The following is a 16378-nucleotide window of genomic DNA, read 5'->3' as shown; positions in this document are numbered from 1 at the left end:
CAAAAAGAACTTTCTCAGTATTTTATTGATGAAAAAAACTTAATGACTTATACTTTCCTTCGTCTCGGAGAATACTGTGAACTATTCTAAATGCTACAGCTATATCTCGCAATGTTTAAACAACCATATCTTATGAGTCCTTTCCGCAATTTCAAACTCCTATCGGTTCATGTCAAATCTCACCCATCCCCATTATTTGACTACCTTCCAAATTTTGATGCCCTTTTATTTGATTTTTGGGGATACAATTTCCTTAATCACCGAGCCCCCCGAAACACATCGAGTGGGCTACTCGTTGAACACGAGATTGGCCCGTAAAAGGAAAATCGCATAATGCAAAGAAGACGCTCACTCCCGTTGGAGCAATCGGTTGGATAATGTTCGTCTATGTCTGAAAGTGCGCAATCTCAGAAAACTGAGAAGCGGCCCGACTTCAAAGGCAAAAAACTAGTTAGGCCGGTGTCCTCGGAAGAAAAGGACCCAGCCCCAAACAGCTTGGGCTGGTAATGGTGGGGTTAAAATAGAATCGTGGGTTTGGCTTGCCCAGGTTTATAGGGCAGCACGAGAAAGCTTTGTTAACGATATTTAATGACTTTAAGGCTCTTATCGGAAACAACATCACCGATAATAACTCAGGCTACACAGACAGAGAAGCCAAAAAAGGTCAACGACACTACAGAAGGAAGTAACTGACGATGAGCTTGTGAACGTCATCCCTCATAGATTGCCGGCTGCGATTATAAATCGGGTCAAGCAGATAAATGACTTGGCAGCAGAAACTGGCGATAGATGTTCCTTTAGAAACCTGTGCCGGGCTCAGGGTGTGGACCCGTCGATCGATTCGGGTGACATTGAACGTGACGTGTCAACTACACTGGGAACGAACAAAGTGGATAAACTGAAGTACAGGTATCGAGTATATTATAATTCTTCGGAGGGGGAACAAAGTTCTCTTTTGTTACTCCTGAGTTCAGTTAGGAGAGTTATGCGTAGCGTTAAGTCTTTGGTTTTTACTTTGCCTAGTGGTCGACTGGGCTCCTATATTAGGAAGATGTTAATATACTTGCAGAGAGGACAAGAGGATCCGGTGAAGGTGGTTGGCCACAACAAGATGATTGAGAGAGAAAGTTATTATTAATTACCTGTGCAGGCAGATCGGCGATTATCTAAAGGTGGCCACAGCTGATATACAACAAGGTGGCCACCGGTTTCAGCTATTTGGTGGTGTTCCGCAGGAGTCTGTGCTGGGACCCTGCTTTGGAACCCGGTTTTTAACGGCGTGTTGAACCTCCGGACGGAGACCATTGCTTACGCCGATGACCTTGCGATCCTTATCGACGGAAGAGGAAATACAGGCAAGGGGCAATCTACATTATCATTAATTGACGAGTGGATGCAAACACATGGGCTGAAACTGGCGGTCAACAAATTTCAGATCATAATCCTTATTGGGTAAAGCAAGGTGGAGCCGATAGAACTGAGAATCGGTGACCAGCTGTTGCATCGAAGGGATAAGAGCAAATGCCTCGGCGTAATAATATAATGCTCCACCGAGGAGCATTAATTGGGAAGGGAATTGCCAACGCGTATGTACTGTCACGAGAAAGATTTAGTAGAGCACACTGTGTTCCATTACCAGAAATGCCTAACCCGAGATTTTTGTCTCGGGTTAGGGTTGGAGTCGCTGACCTAACACCAGAACATCTCCTGGATTATATGCTAGCTTCAGCGGCAAACTGGAGAGTCCTCGACGGTTTGGCGAGGACGATTTTGAGGGAAAAAGAAGACGGATGGGAGTTTAGAATAGGGTTGGGCGGACAGCCCCGGCTGGGAGGGCTGACATGCTGAAGTGGGATGGCTCCTGGAGTTGTAGACTGAGGAATCAAAAACCGAATCCAAGCTGCTGGGTGTGGCCTGGGAACGAGGTAATCGAGCACGATTAACCTTCCCTGACGATTTGAGGCAGTGTTGGTCACAAAAGATCCAACCCGCGAGCCGAACTGGAGGCTCGTCTGAGTTTGAAGACCACTCTCCGTGGTTGAGGTATTTCAGCCCATGGGACCGAGACACAACTCTCATAGCTGTCTGCTATGTCAGCTCTTATTTTTTTTTTTGCATAGATTAATAAACAAGAATCGCTTAAATTCTCAATTTTTATATTAATCCATTTTTAATACTCAGTGAATGCAACGATATTTATTAAATCTATTGTGAAATAGTATATGTATGTGTGTGTATGTATATATAAATAAAAATATTTATTTTCAACATTTTAACAAGATGTCATATGTATTGATGTATAATGCTGCATGTGTTGGCATCATTGATCAATAGCTTAGCGTTTGTCTGACTCGTTGTTACGGAAAGATTTATATTTTAATTTCAGTGTTATTTATTCGTTGGGTTCTTGTTTGTTTATCTGACAAAGTAAGTAATTTATACTGTTTTAATATAAATTAATAGAATATAAGTGTGTTTTTTTTGTTATCTAAAACTAGGTAGTGTCAGCCTTATCCTGGGATGTAAAATTCAATTAGTTCGTTGTAAAATCGTTTATTTAGGGAAAGTGTTAAATTATATTAGTTATTTTCTTAACCGTTATTTTCGTATTCAAATAAAAAAAAAACGGTTGATAGTTTACAATTTTGTAATAGACTGTTGAAGCTTACAATTGTGTTACAATTAACACGAAACAGATCCGTCTAATATATAAATATGATAACTTTTGCACATGTTTATCTTTCTTAGTTTAAGGTAAAACTCACTAAAATAAAGTGAGATCGGTTACAGTAAACTGTTCACACATTGTGACAGTCACTTGGTCTTCGAGTGAGTGACTGTCACCAATATAATCGGTATCATTATATGTTACAATTTGTGAGAGATGGCCTAATGTTCCACAAGAAAAACATTTGTCATTGTGATTAGACTTAGCATGATCACCTTTCTAGACTTAAATGTAGAAGCACTCTTCTTGGTTTGAAAATTGACTGAGTTTAGATAAAATAGCCATGGCTCCAACTGGTTCCTCAAAGCATTTTAACCTGAATTCATAGTTTAAAGGTCGTTACTGCAATTTAGACCATGTCTTATCTTCTGCTGGTAAGTCATGCCGTGTGATATAAATGTGGTCAAATTCTTGAGGTAATATTTGTAAAAGCACTACACATGTATCACCTTCATGTATATTTTTTGCTCAAGGGTGTCATTTACATTTGAACTTCATCATTTTTGGCAAGATGAATGTCAGATTTGTTTTATTCACAGCCGTACTTTGTGGGCAATGATGCAACTACCTACCCTTAAAAGAAAATTCTGTCTAAAAAAAGAATAGTTCTTTTCTTTGTTCCATTTCTTCTGATTTACAAAGATTCCATTAACAACTTCAAAAAAATTATTTTTTTCCAAACACATTGAACAATAATGTGCTTATAAGTTTTTCAAATTTGTTTTTTTCCAACATCATTGAAATAAAATAGTTCTTAGATTGCAAACTAGAAGTAGGAAAAAAAACAAAATACGACATTGCTTTGATAAGGCTAAACTGATATTTCCAGCAATGTAAAGAAAAACCCATATACTTGTTAGCCATCTAACTTTTTAATAACTGAAAACTGTCTGCTCTGCAACCATGTTTGGTAAAACTCATTATAATAAACAAAGATGAGTTACAAAAAAAACTATTTATTTGGTATTCAACAAAGGAACAAAAATATCCTTAAACTAAGGAAAATGGCAGTTTCCAACTTGTTGCTGGAATAAACTGCAATTAAACATTTTTGAATGGCTGAAGTAATTTACTTGTATATTTTCAATCACAACACCCAAATGACAAGTGTTCCAGTCTTATAACTGGGAGATCTTGAGTTCAATTTTCCATGATGCCTTTTTTTTTCTTTTACTTTTTCTTACGTATGCACTATCAAAGTTGATTTTTTACAACATAATATAAGAATCTGAAAAAAATGTATGCCGATTATTATTTTATTTGTATATAATAATCATTAACCTAGAAAAATTTATGATAATATGAGAATTAAATTAACATGATGGGGAATAAAAGTTCATTATTATTAAAGTATAATAAATAAACAACAAACAGATTGTTTTGTAAAAAAAAATTAAAATAAATTTACTTATTTTAGGCACTTGGAAAATTCTGTATTTGTTAAATATTCACATAAGTGTAGTTTATAAACACTTAAATTTTTTTAATTGTAAATAAGTAAATAAATAAATGTTTGTTGTGATTGGTGTAAAATAATTCTTTATGTATTCTAAAATAAATTGTAAGTATAAAAGTAGATTATAAAATAAGAAATAGATGTGATTAAAGTTTATATTATTATTTAAATAAAACACATGAAATAATGTGATGGTAAATATATTAATTATAAAAAAATCACTAGGTGATTTCTGAACAGGATGCAGTTAAATATGAATATATATATATATATATATTCATATATTCATTCATATATTCATTCATTTTAATAAAATATTTGAAAATATTTTTCTTGGCTTAAGTAAGATACAGGTCTAAGATCACTTATTGAATTTCTTAGAACAAAAATTGATTTAGCCAATTTTTATCACAAGAATTTTAGTATGGTTTAATTTCACAGAGGGAGCAGAAAGCAGGGCTAAATGTCTCTTGAGCCTAAACTCGCTAACAAACTGTTTTCTGACCTTTGTTTATATGGACATTTTTTTAATATTTAGATATACAATTGTTTCCTGAGAGATTGCTGTACAATTTGGAATCACCTTTATTTACCTTCGTGAGGTTCATAAGCTAATTGGTCTAGGTTGTACCAGTTATTGTAATTTGCTAAATTGTTACTGACACTTGATCCATCATATAAACGAAATTCAAGCATATAGTAGTGGGATAAGATATTAAAAACTATTAAAAAAAGAAGAAGATATTAAGAATTTCTGGAATGCTAAGGTTCGTGCAGCTAACTGTCAGTCTTGACTATACGTTACAAGAAAAAATAATTCCGTTTGAGCACTATGAGTTTATGAGGTCTTCTTGTACAGATATGCATCTGAGCCATATGTAATTCACATGGCCTCCAATTCGAAGAATCGGTGTGCTGATGGCATGATATATGGCTTCACAGACAGATTTAATGTGAGTCACATGTGGTAATCAGTGTTTTAATATTCACCTGTTCTGTTCTTTATCATTTTTATTAAGAAAGCTTGTATCAATATCAAATATAACCTCATGCAAGTCACCATGAAACATTAAACTAAGAATAATCATTAACGAATTACAAGACATGTGTTTATGAACTGTATTATTTAATAGTTTTTTTTTTTTTTTTTTTTTTTTTTTTTATTAAGGATATTTATTTTAATTTCTGTTTTTGTCATATTTTGATTTTTTTACAGATAACATGAATGTGCCTGCAAATAATTCTGTTATTAATGAATCTCTGCCTCTTAGTAAAAATATTAAATTAGAGAATGAACAAGAAAATACAGGGGAAATTATAAGCATTTTTTTACCAGATCACATGACAGAAACCGATACATCACATACAACAGCTGAGCATGTAAGTTTTTTTAATTTTTTTGTGTATGTTTGGCCATCTGAGGACCATGAAGTGGTATTTTGGATTCATTTCTCTTTCTTCTGTTTGTTCTATTTTTTAGTTTTCCAACAATTCTTGATTCTTTTGCTTGTTTTTGCCTTCTTTGTTCTGTTGTTTTTTTTTCTTCTTCTCTTTGAAATCCCTGAAATCTTTTATTGGTTTCCTGTGCACTATCTCCTTGAAATATTTCATTTCATTTAGAAATATAGAAATCTATAGATATCCGTTCTTTTTGCTCAATTTGTAGTGAAATCACTATTTGTTCTAGACACTTTTCAGACTCGCAAAACCTGTAAATCTGATTTTTCAGCTTGAAAATAGATTTGGCTCTTCATTTTTTGGTGTAATCCGACATTTTCTCAATTTCATTGTATATTTAAATATCTTTATTACTTCTTCATTTTATCCATTTTCTTTCATTTTTATTGGTCCTAAGATTTTTCTCAAGTATTTACTTTATTTTTTCTATTAATTTTTTTTGTGATTTCTAACTAAGATGTATCTGATGGAAACAGTTCATCTTGTTTGATTACATATTTTAGTGCCCGATTTTAGCATCTACTGAGATGCTAAAAATGTTCTTTTGTTGAAAAAACTGTTCCTTAATTTGTTAGCTAATTATATATTTCTTATTCTTGTTTGACTGCTTTCTTTAAATGGCACATTAAAGTTACCTAATAAAAACAATTTAACCATGACTGCACTGTTAATGTATGTGGTAAGTGAATTGGAAATAAAATTTATCTTTCTAATATAAATTATACAATAAATAATAAACATATTTACTTTATAGCATTCATTTTTTGTTTTGTTACAGCAAGTAGATTTAGTACGAGTGAAGGAGGAACCGCTTGATATTATTAATGGTGATATTCCAAAAGATCCTTTAGCAATTGAAGAGACCACCTTAATTAAATCAGAAAATTTAAAAGTTGAAAGTGAAGTGGTAAGGGTATTAAGATTTTTCATACATTGCAACACCAGTTATCCAGATGGACCTTTGCAAGGCCAAATCTAGATAATTGGAAAGTAAAATTTGAAAAGGATTAAAGTATGGTTTGAAAAGGATATTGTACTAATCATTCTAATGTTTAGTGGGTAATACGCAAAATTGAAAAAAAAAAATGTGTTTCAGTAAAATTAAAAATAAATTTGGAATAAAATATAAATTAAAAATAATTTTTTTGGTATTGCATACAATTCATTTGTTAACTCGTATATAAAGCGTATCACAAACTTCTCCCACAGTTTTCATAACCTATTTCTACTAATGACAATAACGGAAAAAGTTCATATAAAATTTGTTTAAAGTGCTTCATTTGCAAGTTAGGCTATTTACAAATTTCACTCAGATTTCAGCTATCCCGTTGAAATGAAGTCTTATTAAAACTTTTAGGATGTTAATTAAGAGACAGGATTACTGATTTCTTATGGTTTTTCACCTTAAAAATTTAATAAAATGTGTTCCAGAACCATATTTGCAGTATCTTTTGAGAAATCTAGAGTGAGAACAATTTTTTTGTTTGACAAACAATAACATTGTTAAACAGGTAATGAACTTGTAAAACATTTAAGCAAATTTTGTAGAAAATTATATGCTGAATAAAATGATCTAAGATAAGCTAAATAAAACAAAGAAAAGTTAGACAAATTTGAATTTTATTTAAAAACAGACCACTAGATCTAAGTGCATTTTATGTAGCAGTTTATAATAAATATTCAAAAATGAGTCTGCCCTTTCTACACATTCTTTGGCATGCTTTTGTACTGATTTTATTGCACTTTTTAGTTCTTTAGTGTTGTCCTTGCTGAGCCTCATCCATAATGCAGATAATTAATTCATCATGAGAATGTATTTTTGTTTTATGTAGACTATTTTATATCCATCCCCTGCTGCAAAAATCTAAAGGTGTTACATTAGGTGATCTTGGTGGCCAGGAATGTGGATCTCAACAACCGATCCATTTCTCAGAGAAATGATGATTTAACTGAGTGGACACGGCACAGTAGAAGCAGTGAGGTGAGCCATACCTCCAGCATCATGCTGGAGGTATACTTTGTGTCTCAGCACTAGACAAACTAAAGCAGCTGGCACAATTCTTCCTGAAGAAAGTGCTAGTATACCTCAGCATTGAAGCGGCAAGGTAATATATACAGTCCAAACAGTTGTGAAGAAGGCTACACTGTACATTGATGCTAAATCAGTGTTGAAAATTGCTTTTAACCATTTCATGAGGTTTTACTTCTGCCCTGTATGTTCATATCATAAGTTGTTGTCTTTCTCGAGTGAAATTCTTGACTATAAACAAAACGTACTTGTAGAGTTGGTTTGTATTCTACCAGTTGCAGAACTCCAAGTCAAGCTGACAATCTCCTGTTTGTGGATTTTAAATTGGCTGTTTATGATAAGGGGAAAACATTTATTTTTAAGTGTACTGTAACTCTTCCTATGAGAAACTTCAAACTTAGAAGGACGTTACGTACCGTTGCCTGGACTGCGCTGAACTGCGTCATAATAGTTTCATCAAAACAGCGTTGGTTGGACAAATCGTAGTCGTCCATAGCTGGTACAAATATTAGGTAGTGAACCTGTTTCGCAAAGGTTGCTAAAAGTCATGCTAATTGTTTTGGATCTTGAATCCTGCAATTCTGAAATCTTATTTCATATTCTATTGCAGTAGCTGTAATATTACTATTTCACACACTCGCAAGATGAATACCATATCAGTGTATTCCTCTGTTGGACATAAGTACAGTATTACTTCAATGGCAAAGTATTTTAGTTTGAATGTGATTGGTTCACTATTTAAACCAAAATAACGTTCAAACTAGAATTCACAGTAAACTTTCACTAATGATTGCACAGTTCACATTACCGATGTACTTAATGTTCACATTAACGATATACTTAATGTACCATACAGAATGATTTAAACACTAATAGGGCATTATTGCGCATTGTTGTTCATGTTATTTTATTGCCTACTTTGAAATAATATTTTTAAATAATTTATTTTGTTTCTCTCATTAATAAAAAAAAATCTAAGTGATTTTTATTTTTTCTTATTTTAAAACAAATTTTCAAAAGCATAAGAAATCACTAATTCTGCCCCTTAATTAACATCCTAAAAATTTTTGGTAAAATCTTATTTCACCAGGGTAGCTGAATTCTGAGCAAATCTTTTACTAGCTGTAACTCAAACAAAGCATTTTAGTAAATTTTTTATATGAACATTTTCCACTATTTTCCCGAATGGAATAGATTAGGAGAGTCCTGGGAGTAGCTTGTATATATGAGTCCGAACTGATAAGGCCTCCATGGCACATGTGGTAGCGTCTCGCCCTTTCATCCGGAGGTCCCAGGTTCGAATCCCGGTCAAGCATGGCATTTTCACACACCCTACAAATCATTCATCTCTTCCTCTGAAGCAATACATACCTAACAGTGGACCTGGAGGTTAAACAAAAACTTGATAGGTATAATATCTTACTGGCATTCTATACTATTATCTGTCACTAGCATATATATAAGCTTGCTTATTTTATAAATATGAAACTGATGTTTACAAAGGATTTCTTTCAGTTAACTTGACAAAAAATGACATCAAGTTTCCAGATGTACTTGATGTGATTAGAGTCGATCCAAAATTGATATCACTGTTAAAAATACAAAGACCTTATTTAACTCATTTAAGTATTTACCATCAGAGTGTAATTTTTTTATCACAACGTACATAAAGTGAAGTAAATTTTATTTTTTTTGGGGGGTGAAAAATGCTTTTGCGTTGTCATTACCTGGATCCAATTAATTACAAGAGGCTTCTTCTCAGATAATAAAATATCAGTAAAATAGGTTAAAACTATGAAGAAAACTAAGATAATAATAGAGATAAAATTGGAATAGTAAAAGATATGTAACAATTATGGTAATACATGAAACGTGAATAACAAAATAATATCAAAATTTTAATGGGTTAGATCTTATTTAGTATATTAATTCTTTTTAGAAATAAGAATATCCAATCAAGTACTTTCTTGTCATTTCCTAGGATGTGCCGTATGTCCCTAGTGAAGTAAATAATTTCCTTGAAGAAGAAAGCGATGAACATTAGAGGATTTAATTACCTTTATTAAAAGATTTATTTTAGAATATTAGGTTTATTAATAATTTTTATTTGAATTTTTGTAGATTTTCTACTATTTAATATTTTTTTATTATTAATTTTGAATTTTTATTGTACAGTAGATAATATTACTACTGAAGAAATGATCACACATTTTTCATATAATCAAAATAATTTTATAACAATAATAGTCTTTTAATTACCTTTTTCTTTTCTTTGTAACAATGTTAACAATATTGTAAAATCATTTTATTGCCCAGTATATTTGTCTCTTGGACAAAACAATCAGGAAGTTGTGTTGTACTAATATTAGCTTTAAGCAATGATATTTTTTCATAAAATATGTTTTTTGTAAAATAAATCATAATTTTCTTCAGACTTGCTGTTTTCTTTTACAAATGATTAGATAAGAGATTAGTATTCACCAAAAAATATATTAAGTACATAAAGGTGTAAGACACCATTTCCATTTTTTTAAATGTAAAATAAGATATTTTGGTAGAAAAAGTTATGATGGAAATTTGTAAAAAATGAATTTCAAAACTGCTCTATTGTAAGAATAGAGATGGTGTCCTTTACCTCCAGGCTACATGTATGTGTTAAATATTTAACATTATTTCTTCTATTTTATATAAATAGTTAATATAGATATTTCTTATCTTATAATTTGTTTCTCTATTAGTAATTTATTTTATGATGTATATTTTATACATACATACATATATATATATATATGTGTCGGTGTTATTTAATTTGTAAGAATAAACGTTTGTTTTCATATTTTGTAAGGTAGTTTCTATATTTATATTTTTTAAAGGAATCTAAAATCTCGTTGAAAGATGAAGTTTTATCACAGCTTAGTTTTAATATAAAAACAAATGAACTTCAAATAAATGATAAATATTTACACTCAGTGAAGACAGAAGAAGAGATCGGATTTTATCCGGGTCATGTAAGTATTAGTAAGAAACATGACATGTTTGTCAATATCCAACAACATTTTGGATATTGTAACAAATATGATTTGTCTGTTAATTTTATTACTGTGTGTGCGTGCATGCATGTGTGTATGTGTGCACACATGTACATTTTGGTATTTGAATGTGTACTGTAGGAAAAAAATTTTTAATTCTATTAACATATTAAGGTGTGTGTGAATGACAAATGGTGAATGTGTAAGGGCAAAAGTTTTGTTTTGAAACTTGAGTGATAACTAAAATGTTTGTATTTTAACTTGTTTATACTCACATTGTATTCAGGTGTGGGTGATTAATTGTTAATTGTATTGGTTTGTCATATTTGAATATTTATCAACTAAGCAATTTAAAACCAACACGATACAGACTAAACGCAGCAGTGATATAAAATTTTATTAATAAAAGGAAAATATTTCTGTATTTATATTAGGAAAATTTAACATATTTACCATATATTTACAAATGATGTTGAAAGTGAGCAAGCACCCTGCTGCACAGTTGATGCAGCAATCCTAAAGCATTCAAATTGAGGGTCATCTGACGCAAAATGTTATCAATGACTTCACTTTTTTATCATGAACATTCGTCTGCAGTTATCATTAGTGTAGGAGTTTGATTTATAAATTCTAATCCTTTAAATAACCTAAAGGGAAAAATTGTAGTTAGATAAATCATGGGAACAAGGTGGTCACTTCCCTCTGCTCATAGTAAAAGCTGCATGAATTGTTTGGTGTACAACACATTATTTCTTTGTCTTGTTGGAAGAAGCCATAGTTTTTTTCACGATCTGTTAATCAAGTATAGAATTCTTTGAAAATTGTATACTTTTGTATTGACTTATGGTAAAAAAAAATTTGGTTCTCCACCCCACTATACGATTACCAGAACCAGTGTGTGCATGCATGCCTGTAAACACTATAATCCGGGTTCGAATCCCGGTCAGACATGTCATTTTTCACACACACAACAAATTATTCATCTCATCCTCTGAAGTAATGCTTAACTGTGGACTCGGAGGTTAAACAAAAAAAAAAAAAAATCTGCAGGGTGACTGGACAAAAGTATCCAAAAGATCAGGTTATTTTAAGGGAACCAGTTAATATTATTTAACAATTTTTTTTTAATAAACACAACTCACCATGTTTTAACGTAGGTTAGTCAACTTCAATGTAAGCACTATTTATAGCTCAGCAGACTTAGACGATAATCTAACTCCTTCCAGGTTCCAAAGAAGTGATATCTGAGAGATATATATGGTCATGCAGTTGGTCATGCCTCCTTGTCTGATCTAACATCTGCGGAAGCATTGTTCAGCAACATGGTAACAAATTGATAAAAGTCTGGTGGAACACCACCCTGTTGGAAACTGCCCTGCTGCAATCTTTGAAACGGCAAAGGTCTCAAGTATGTGTGGACTGTCAAAAAAAAAAAAACACTTATATTTTTTCCTGTCATAACCAAACATTTACTTTCAGTGTGTCTCTTTCATTTTCGATTACTCTGTGGGAGGTTTTCAGTACACCAAATTTTAAAATTGTGTCTTAACTATCCCACATGTATGAAGAGTTTTCTCATCACTAAATAAAATATCAATATAATTAGGATTGCTTTTTGTATGATGCATCATTACGTCTACAGCAGAATGATATCATTGGCAGCTGTCATTTTTTTTAATGTGATGCAGTGGTAACTTGTACTCTTGCAGAGTGCTTATGAGCAATGTGGTGAACAGTAGAAAGAGGAATCTGCAGTTTATAACTACCCCGCCTGATTGACTTCACAGGACCATCAATGAATGTTTTACTTACTTGATGCACAGTCTTCTTCATTCTGTAATTTTTGGATGATTTTCAGTTTGTGAAACCAAGCTTCCAGTCTCGTAGTTGTATTCGTGGAATATGAATATTCTTCATATTGTACGAAAATTGATATTCCATTCAGTTTATACAAGGCATTAAACGTATGTAACAAGTGAAACTTCACTAACCAAAGCACACACTGAACCTTTGGTTGTGGGCTCCATATCTCAACTGACTACAATTGGATTAGTCTGCACAACAGTTTTCTGCTGACTCTGAGAGTACATTAAACAAATGTTGGAAGTATATCATGTTTGAGCCTACATTTAACATTTTAATATTACTACTGTTTTTCTAAATATAGGCTATTAATTTTGGTGACCTTTAGACCAGACATCCTGTATATAATATATGTATAAAGGATTGTAGATCTGATCAACATGGATATAGAAGTAATTATTTATTTTCTTTAATTTTACAGGTCACTATCGATGAAGGAATCATCAAGGGAAGTGCCACAAAAAGTTTTATTTGTAACTTTTGTCAAAAGTCGTTTAATAATAAAAACAATTTAAAGGTACATCTTAATACTCATACAAAAGAGAAAAAATATATTTGTAACGTTTGCCAAAAGTCATTTAATCATAAACCTGATTTAAAGAGACATATTAATAGTCATACAAATGAGAAAAATTATGTTTGTAACTTTTGTCAAAAGTCATTTCATCGTAAACATGATTTATATAGACATATTAATAGTCATACAAAAGAGAAAAATTATATTTGTAACTTTTGTTCAAAGTCTTTTAATGAAAGTTCTGAATTACATTTACATTTCAATATTCATATGGAGGAAGGTTATATTTGTAAATGTTGTCAAAAGTCATTTAAAAATAAAAACAATATAAAGGCACGTCTTAATACTCATACAAATGAGAAAAATTATGTTTGTAACTTTTGTCAAACGTCATTTCATCGTAAATATGATTTAATTAGACATATCAAAAGTCATACAAAAGAGAAAAATTATATTTGTAACTTTTGTTCAAAGTCTTTTAATGAAAGTTCTGAATTACATTTACATTTAAATATTCATACGGAAGAAAGTTATATTTGTAAATATTGTCAAAAGTCATTTAAAAATAAAAACAATCTAAAGATACATCTTAATATTCATACAAACGAGAAAAATTATGTTTGTATCTTTTGTCAAAAGTCATTTCATCGTAAATATGATTTAAATAGACATATTAATAGTCATACAAAAGAGAAAAATTATGTTTGTAACTTTTGTTCAAAGTCTTTTAATGAAAGTTCTGAATTACATTTACATTATATTCATACGGAGGAAAGTTATATTTGTAAATATTGTCAAAAGTCATTTAAAAATAAAAACAATCTAAAGATACATCTTAATACTCATACAAATGAGAAAAATTATGTTTGTAACTTTTGTCAAAAGTCATTTCATCGTAAATATGATTTAAAAAGACATCTTAATATTCATACTAAGGAGAATAATTATACTTGAAACTTTTCTCATTTAATCATAAAAACAATTTAGAGTCATTTTAATAGTCATAAAAAAGATTCATTGTATTTAATAGTCATTTAGAAGTCATTACAACTTTTGTCACAACTCTTTTAAAAGTTCTGCTTTAAAATTACATTTAAATATTCATTCTGCCCAAAAAACAAACTGCATGGATTTTGTGGTTTAAAAGTTACTGTTTTTATTATAAAACTAAAAAAATCTAACAAGGTATACCTAAGACATAAGCTTTCAAAGGTAGGTTAAGAATCGAGGTAAAAAAGTTTTGACTAAATTTGATGATGAAATATCTTCTGACATAAGTCTCCAGTTGCTTTGAAACTTTAGAATAACATAATTATGCCCTCTTTCAAAGTATCGTTCTGATTAATGTACTTTAACTTTCACTTACAAAATGTAAGAAACATGTGAATAACATGTTTGAATTCAGTATAAAATAACTGAAATTAAAATTCAAACCTTTAGCTTTATTACATTCAAAATTATATGTTAGATTTACAATTTTTTACATGTTTGCGCCAACTATCAGCAAGTACCCTTTTTTCAAGAGATCACAGAAAGTCATCATCACTAGCAGATAAAGAGAGCTATAATTTGGTAAAATGTCATTTAAGACATACAAATATCTGTGCAAAATTTGGATATGGTAGACTGGGACCCCTGGTCGACTGTAAATTGAATGTTTAGTTTATAATATGGAGAGGGAATATATATGAACATTTTAAGCCCAGAACCAGTCAAGCTAAATTCCTAACTAAACATTTTAGAACATCAACATGAATGTATTCTGGATCTCCTAATTCTGCATCAGAAATTTTTCATTTCTCAAAATCTGACATACTTAATCTATTTGGTCCTTCTGCATCCTTGTGCAAGTAAGTCATCAGATGGCCCGATATGAAAGTTCTAGTGCCATCATTTGTAGGCTGCAGATCCAGCTTCAGCAGTTTTATTTTCTGTTTTTTTTTAACTTTTGGCATTTTGATACACTCAGTTTGATATTTTATTCAATAATATAAATAAAAATTTAGTTGAAACGGTTAAAATATTAGCCAACCACAAAATTATAACCTCTTCACTTCCAAAAGTTTGAGTTATAAATATTTAATAAAAATAAAACAATATAATAGTTTATTTTGAAGTTTTCAATCATATCACACTTTTACCACACTAGAACAACAACAAAAAAAAATATGGCAGTATCACAATACCAGCTGATTTTTCTAATATTATTTTAGCATATATACTGTGCTGTTTCTGTAGCAGCTACATAAACTGACATTTCAAATGACCCAAATAGATTTAGCATCAAAAACAGAACTTTTTTAAGCAAAATATCTTATGACATCGCTCTAAAAAATATCATTTTTTATGACTTCTGATAGTTTTATATTAGAGATAATATCATAATGGAAAACAAAATGGAAATTTGTAATGTTTGAATAATAAAGACAAAACAATCTATTTCCTAGATTGTCCTTTTTGTAACCTAAACTTATTATTTCTACCACATTTAGTTTCAGTGTTTTCCACCATTATTTTATAACTATCTAGAACACAATTAAAAGAGATCAAAGTCAACACTATTGTATACCTTATGCCTTTTTTTATTTTAATGGTTGTGATAATTCCAGATTAAATTTAACCTTAGAAAAGGTTTTGGAGAATTGTTCAGTTAAAAAGTTTATTATTGATGCCCATTACCTTTGTAAAAAGTTATTACATATTCTTGTATTTTACTGTTCTATCTCTGATTATTAATTTTACATAACCTGTTTTTTCCGACACAAGATCTTCCCTTTCTAAACCACCCTGATATATTCTCCAGATTGATTGTTGATGTGCTTTTCTATTCTCTACAACTATTGATAAGATTGTATGGGTTACTGAAAGATGAGAAATTCCTTTGTAATAATTAATGTACATTTTTTCTCCCTTTTTGTGTAGATGAATTAGGGTAGGCTGCCATTCTCGTGGCATTTTTTATGTTTTCCAAAAAATTATAATTTTAAAAATTGCACAGTTATCAAGTCCTCACCAGCAGCATTATTATTTTTCAGAGATCAGATTATATCTTTATTCTTGTTTATTCAGGGGACTTTAGTTTTCTAGTTTAGTTACAGTTTATACAAAAAGTTGAGCTTTTCTTAGGTTTTTACAGTTTTTTCAAAATAATTTGCTAAAATTTTACAATTGGAAGTTTATATGACTTATACTTTCTTTACTTAATTTTTTTGAAAATAATTTTCCTTGTTAAATAGACTATTTTATCGTAATAAAAATCTCAGTTTAAGAAATACATTTATAATATGTAAATTGCGAT

The 16378-nt window shown here is 30.8% G+C and overlaps 1 protein-coding gene across 1 annotated transcript; it reads left to right on the top strand.

Annotated features, from left to right (window-relative positions):
- Positions 1-2322: 2322 nt before the first annotated feature.
- Positions 2323-16016, top strand: LOC142334020 (uncharacterized). Its single transcript, XM_075381688.1, has 6 exons — positions 2323-2427; positions 5401-5564; positions 6421-6549; positions 10545-10679; positions 12985-13537; positions 16003-16016. Exons 2-6 carry the CDS (start codon positions 5406-5408, stop codon positions 16014-16016), a joined length of 990 nt encoding a protein of 329 aa, XP_075237803.1. The 5' UTR covers positions 2323-2427; positions 5401-5405.
- Positions 16017-16378: the final 362 nt, after the last annotated feature.

The sequence above is a fragment of the Lycorma delicatula genome, chromosome 13 (genome assembly GCF_047948215.1).
Source record: "Lycorma delicatula isolate Av1 chromosome 13, ASM4794821v1, whole genome shotgun sequence".
NCBI lineage: Eukaryota > Metazoa > Arthropoda > Insecta > Hemiptera > Fulgoridae > Lycorma > Lycorma delicatula.
Note: the sequence above shows the minus strand (reverse complement) of the source record. Positions and strands in the feature narration are given on the sequence as shown.